Source organism: Nothobranchius furzeri, chromosome 11 (assembly GCF_043380555.1).
Source record: "Nothobranchius furzeri strain GRZ-AD chromosome 11, NfurGRZ-RIMD1, whole genome shotgun sequence".
Lineage (NCBI taxonomy): Eukaryota > Metazoa > Chordata > Actinopteri > Cyprinodontiformes > Nothobranchiidae > Nothobranchius > Nothobranchius furzeri.
The window spans coordinates 35,783,733-35,790,578 of NC_091751.1; the positions used below are offsets into that span (position 1 = coordinate 35,783,733).

At 45.6% G+C, this 6,846-nt stretch overlaps 1 protein-coding gene across 1 annotated transcript; it reads right to left on the reverse strand.

Moving 5' to 3' along the window:
* Window positions 1-3,371: 3,371 nt before the first annotated feature.
* Window positions 3,372-4,562, reverse strand: LOC139061934 (keratin-associated protein 10-5). The gene has a single exon (XM_070541873.1). It carries the CDS (start codon window positions 4,560-4,562, stop codon window positions 3,372-3,374), a length of 1,191 nt encoding a protein of 396 aa, XP_070397974.1.
* Window positions 4,563-6,846: the final 2,284 nt, after the last annotated feature.

Here is a 6,846-nt window from a genome sequence, read left to right on the forward strand (position 1 = left end):
GATCTTCTAGCCTTGCACCTTGCCTTCACAGCCTCTGGACCTCGTTTTATTTTGCCTGACCCCTGCCTTGAACTTTGCCTGCCACCACGACCCTCGTCTGTCTACTACCACGTCTCCAGCCTGCTCCCTGTACCTGCTTGTCCCGATCTGGTTTTGACCCAGGCCTCCTCTCTGACTCTGTCTCCTGCCTCGCCCTCCTCTGGTAACTCTACATCAATAAAGACTTTTTATGAAACTTTTACTGTGTTTGGTGTCATCACGGGTCTTCCAAGTTCTGGTCGTGACAATCACCTGAAGTTTCCATATTTTATGTTTTTTAGATGAAACCTGGATCTCTGGTTTAATTGTTTCTCCTCCCAAACTTAACTTTATTCCTTTAGCTCGACTCTGCTGGTCAGAAACGCTCCAGCGTGGCAGAAAACACTAAATTCCTCTCAGTTGTGAGTCACGAGCCGTCACGCGTGACCTTCTTATTAAAGGAGTGGAATTAATATGTCAGGAGCAGCCGGGATCTAGACCGGCGTCCATGATGGATGGAAGCTCACCACAGACATTCGCCCATGATTGATGCTCAGCTGCTGGATGGAGAAACAGGTTCTGTTTAGGAAAAACAGGACACAGAGCAGGAACACCGGTCTGGGAATGTGTTTCAGAGGCTTCGTACCAGTGCCAGCAGATGATGCAGTTTGAAGGGAAACAAGAGCTGGAATTAAAATAACTGAGAAGCTAATAAAAGATCACAGGAATGATCCCTGAGGAAAACCTGCAGACAGCACGTTAGGGTCCAGAATAAGATGTAATAAAGTCAAACAGGTAACGGAAGTTCAGTTGAAAGTAGGAATGTTGAGGAAAATTGTACAATATTGAGAAAAAAATCTGGTGTTGTACCGATCTGTTGTAGTGAAGAGAGAGCTGAGCCAGAAGGTGAAGCTCTCGGTTTACCGACGGAGTTCCTACCCTCACCTATGGTCATGAGCTTTGGGTGGTGACCGAAAGAACGAGATTGCGGATACAAACGGCCAACATGAGTTTTCTCTGCAGGATGGCTGGGCTCTCCCTTAGAGATAGGGTGAGAAGCTCGGCCATCCGGGAGGGGTTCGGAGTAGATTTGCTGCTCCTCCACATGGAGAGGAGCCAGTTGAGGTGGCTCAGGCATCTGACTAGGATGCCTCCTGGTGAGGGTTTCCGGGCATGTCCAACCGGGAGAAGACCTAAAGGAAGACCCAGGACACGCTGGAGGGACCATGCCTCTCACCTGGCCAGGGAACATCTTGGGATCGCCCAGAAGAGCTGGCCCAAGTGGCTGGGGAAGGGATGTCTGGGCCTCTCAACTTTGGCTGCTGCCCCTGCGACCCGACTCTGGATAAGCAGAAGAGAATGGATGGATGAGGAAAAAAATCAAGAGTTCCAAAACTATTCCAATGTTTGGGGAGAAAAATGTAAAAAATAATTTTTCAGGTCAAAGGTTTGTCCTAAAAAAAAGTTAAATATCAAGAAAAAAAATTTATGTTTAGAATCAGTCACAACATTTCCAGTTTATGGTCATATATTGGATGTAGACTTCCATCCCAATGCTAAGAGATTAAAAAACATTTCCGTGTCGGTTTTTCCTACAAGTGGCCGTGAAAACTCCATGACTCTGAAGTCAGAGCTGTTTAAACCCAGTTTGACCCCTTAAGGGATGAATCTCAGGCCTGTTTTAGGCCAAACATCAAATCATAGATTACAGAGTGTTCAAAGTGTGGCCCAGGGTCCTTTTGAGGCCCTCAGAGGGATTTAGTGCCGTGCCTGTTTGCATTTCTAGTTTCTGCCTCCAGAAGGTTGATGATGAAGAGCAACACTTTATAACAAATGTAAATAGAGATTTTTACTACTTGGTCTATTTTGGAGGAGTACAGATTTAAAAAAAAAACCTCATGAAATAATGACAATAACTGATGTAAGGAATTCTAACTTGATGGTTTTGGCCCTCGTGTAAAAGTTTGGATGCCCTCACTCCTCAGTGGAAGTTTTAGACGGGTTCTGCTTTAACAGGGTGACGTTTAACTGCTGCTTATGTCAGCCTGGAGCTCCGAGAAGCTTCTCCAACGTCACATCTCAGCGGAAATGTTCTGCTGGATCCTTTCTCCTTTGATCAGAACAACCAGCAGCTCTTAACAAGGCGGCGGCGAGGTGATGGCGGCGCAGTCGGCCCTCTGCGAGGGACACAAGGGGATCTAAATCAGTGAAATGATCTGGTCTAAAGACGCGGGGGAGGCTTTTGAAGCCCAACTTCTCACCACCTAAGCTGGCTGATCCGAGTCCTGGTCAACGAACGCAGACGTTCACATGAGAGGAGGATGAGTCATGCTGTAATTAAAACACAAACGTGATGACCTTTGAACATTTTTCATGACCCTAAGTAGCATTCAGAGGTTCTGGACCAGACTCCAGTTTTTAATTAGAGGGTTTCAGGTGAAGAGTAACGTCTGACATTCACGTCAAAACGAGACAAACAGCATCGCCCCACTGGTTCTGTTTTTAAATGCACCAATATTATTAAAAACCACTAAAGATTTCTAATCAGACACATTTAGGCTGACATGTTTACAGAAGGAAACTGAAACTGAGGAAGGAGAGCCATCTGCTAAATGGCTGAATTCACTAAAGCGGGACGGGCATGTCAGGAAAAAGGCATTCATTGTTCCTGGGCTTTAGGTGTTTTAAAGGAATCAGAAGTTAAATATATGAGCATCAGATCTTGTTAAGGTGTTCTCAAGACTTTACTAAACTAATGTGCTTCATTTGTGATTAGAAAATCCACGTTAGCAACCATTTTAAAGATGGCAGCCTGTTTTCTCCCACCAACTTATGTCAGGAACGTTCTGTAGTTTCTGGCTGTTCAGACTTTTAAAAATGAAGCCAAAATCATCAGGTTAATATTCCTCAGGGTAAAGCATGCTACATTTATTTTATGTGACTTTTAACTTCTCCTCAAAATAGGCCCGTTATGTGGGGGCCACATAAACATGCTTCAAGGGCCACAAATGGCCCTGTGGCCACCTTTTGGACATTATTATTAAGTTATGAAATATTTTTATTTTTGGTGACAGAAACAATCAGAGAAGCGCTCAGAGCTCCATTAACGATGAGAGGATTTAGAGGCTTTTAAATGAATTACCCCAGTCCAAGGTCACCAGGAGCAGGAAGGGCTTCGGTTTGCTCCAGTGGTTCTGTCGGCCGAAACTGGGTCAGAACCATCAACACGAACCCTGATTGTTATGTACCAAACTGGTGTCTCCACACAAAAAAAAAAAACAGGATCTAAACTCAACTCGGGTCTGATGGAGACGTTATTAAAGCTGAAACAGGTGAAATCTGTTTTAAGCTGTTTAAAGAGTTTTATCATCGAGCAACAGGTGGCCCACTGGTGAGCAGCAGGTGGACAACAGGTAAGCAGCAGGTGGACCACTGGTGAGCAGCAGGTGGACAACAGGTAAGCAGCAGGTGGACCACTGGTGAGCAGCAGGTGGACAACAGGTGAGCAGCAGGTGGACAACAGGTGAGCAGCAGGTGGACCACCGGTGAGCAGCAGGTGGACCACCAGTGAGCAGCAGGTGGACAACAGGTAAGCAGCAGGTGGACAACAGGTGAGCAACAGGTAAGCAGCAAGTGGACAACAGGTAAGCAGCAGGTGGACCACTGGTGAGCAACAGGTGGACAACAGGTGAGCAGCAGGTGGACCACCAGTGAGCAGCAGGTGGACAACAGGTAAGCAGCAGGTGGACAACAGGTAAGCAGCAGGTGGACAACAGGTGAGCAACAGGTAAGCAGCAAGTGGACAACAGGTAAGCAGCAGGTGGACAACAGGTGAGCAGCAGGTGGACAACAGGTGAGCAGCAGGTGGACCACCAGTGAGCAGCAGGTGGACAACAGGTAAGCAGCAGGTGGACCAATGGTGAGCAACAGGTGGACAACAGGTGAGCAGCAGGTGGACAACAGGTGAGCAGCAGGTGGACCACTGGTGAGCTGCAGGTGGACAACAGGTGAGCAACAGGTAAGCAGCAGGTGGACAACAGGTGAGCAACAGGTGAGCAGCAGGTGGACAACAGGTGAGCAGCAGGTGGACCACCAGTGAGCAGCAGGTGGACAACAGGTGAGCTGCAGGTGGACAACAGGTGAGCAACAGGTAAGCAGCAGGTGGACAACAGGTAAGCAGCAGGTGGACCACTGGTGAGCAACAGGTAAACAACAGGTGAGCAACAGGTGGACAACAGGTGAGCAGCAGGTGGACCACCAGTGAGCAGCAGGTGGACAACAGGTAAGCAGCAGGTGGACCACTGGTGAGCAACAGGTGGACAACAGGTGAGCAGCAGGTGGACAACAGGTGAGCAGCAGGTGGACCACTGGTGAGCAGCAGGTGGACCACTGGTGAGCTTGGGCTGCCTCCGAGAGTGCTTTGTGCCCTTATCTACCGCCCTCCCAAAATGAACAATAACTTTATTAGAGAGTTCTCTGACTTTGTAGCCGGAGTCGCTCTCGAGTATGATATGTTTTTGATTGTTGGCGATTTTAATATTCATTTATGTTGTGAGGCCAAACCCTTTGTTAAGGAGTTTTTAAAGACCTAGTTCAGTGGGTTACTGGTCCAACTCATGAAAAAGGTCATACGCTGGATTTAGTTTTGTCGCATGGTTTAGGTGTAAACATTACAAACATTGTCGATCAGGGTATTTCTGACCATTTTCCAGTCAATTTTACACTGGAATTACACAGCCCAGTGGAGAGAGCTGCAATGCAATGACAGAGAAGATTTTTTAATGACGTGACTGTCTCTGATTTTTCTGCTGAATTCTCAGCTGTTGATTTTATGGACTCAACTTCTGTCAACGACTTAGATGATTTTTTTAGTTCTACTTGCTTAAACATCCTTGATAATGTGGCTCTCCTGAAAGCTGTGCAGTAGGATAATAAAAAAAATCTGGAACCATGGCTGAATGAAACCACACATGCCTGTAGACGGGAGTGCAGGTGTGCTGGAAGGAAGTGGAAGAAGGACAAGCTACATGTGTCTCTACTTGCACAGTGAGACTGCCTGACTGTTTATCAGAACTGTGTGAAACAGGCTAAATCTGAGTTCATGTGCAATCTTGTTTCCACCAATCACAGACCGCAGGTTTTGTTTAGTGCTTTTAACTGTATTGTGAACCCCAGCATTGGAAGTAGTTGTATACCTTGTCAAAAATTATGTGACCGCTTTTTGTCTTTTTTTTGTCAGAAAGATATCACAGATTAGATCTTCCATTTTAACATCCTCTATCTTAGATCCAAGTTCTTATCCAGATTGTTTAACATCTTGGTGTCACTTTCGACCTGTCTCCTTAGAGGAGTTATCACATCTTGTCCATCGTTTAAAACCTTCAGTCTGTCCACTTGATGTTATTCCACCTTGTATGTTTAAGCAGGCCTTTGACAGTGTTGCTTCAGCTGTGCACAGACTAATGAACTGTTCTCTTCTCTCAGGGTGTGTTCCGCTGTGTTTTAAACAGGCTATAGTGAATCCCCTTTTAAAGAAGCCAAGCCTGGATGCAACTTGCCTATCTAATTACAGACCTATTTCCAAACTTAGTTTCTTATCAAAAGTTCTGGAGAGAGTTGTTCATGCACAGCCACAGGATTATCTGTCCATACATCACATTTCAGACAAATTTCAGTCGGAGTTTAAAGTATAGCATAGCACTGAAAGTGCACTTCTACGAGTGGTGAATGACTTATTTATGATCACTGATTCTGACAACTCAGCTGCTTTAATGCTGCTAGACTTATCTGCTGCTTTTGACACCATTGACCATGATATTCTGTTGTCTCGATTAGAGTCTTGTGTTGGTATAAGGGGCACGGTGCTTGATTGATTTCAGTCTTATCTACAGGACAGGTCCTTTTCTGTGAACTTGGAAACTTTTACATCACCACCAGCACCTGTGACGTGTGGTGTTCCACAAGGTTCCATTTTAGGGCCAACACTTTACTCACTGTGTATTTTACCGTTGTCCTCTATCGTCGTCAGACTTTTCATAGCTTTGCTGATGACCTTCAGATATATCTCCCACTCATCCCGGATTCAGCTGTTTCCTTAATGGCCTGCTTAGCTGATTTGAAGCAATGGATGTCAGTTAATTTTATGGAATTGAAAGACCTGAAGACAGAGATTTTAGTTTTTGGCAGTGGAGACCTGTTAAAGGGTGCGGTGAGCCCACTTGGTTCCCTTTCGGATTTTGTAAAGCCATATGTGAAAAACCTGTTTTTTTAATGGATGGTTCGTTTAAATTGGACAGACGGATAAGTGCAGTGGTCCAGTCTGGTTTTTATCACTTGAGGCAACTTGCAAAGGTTAAGTGCTATTTGCCGGAAACTGTCTTTGAACATGTTATTCATCTCTTCGTCTCCTGTCGACTAGATTACTGCAATTCCCTGTACAATGGATTAGGGCATTCCTCCTTAAACCGCTTGCAACTGGTTCAAAATGCAGCAGCCCGCCCCAGGTACAAGGAAGCATGATCACATCTCTCCAGTGCTTGCTTCCCTTCACTGGCTGCCAGTGCATTACACGTTTCAGTTTCAATTGTTGCGTTTTGTTTATAAATGTCTTTATGGTCTGGCCCATCCTTATATAGATGATTTATTGACACCCTACACTCCTGCCGGGAATTTGCGGTCGGGCTCACAGTTTTTATTGTCAGTTCCAAAGGCTCTCCTAAACACGAGAGGAGATAGGGCTTTTTCTGTGGCTGGTCCTACACTCTGGAACAGTCTTCTTCTGCATATCAGGACCTCACAAAATCTGGATGTCTTTAAGGCCTTGCGTAA

Bases quoted from the DNA above. Each gene is read 5' to 3' on its own strand.
- LOC139061934 (XM_070541873.1), bottom strand. From the start codon at position 4,562: ATGAATATTAAAATCGCCAACAATCAAAAACATATCATACTCGAGAGC.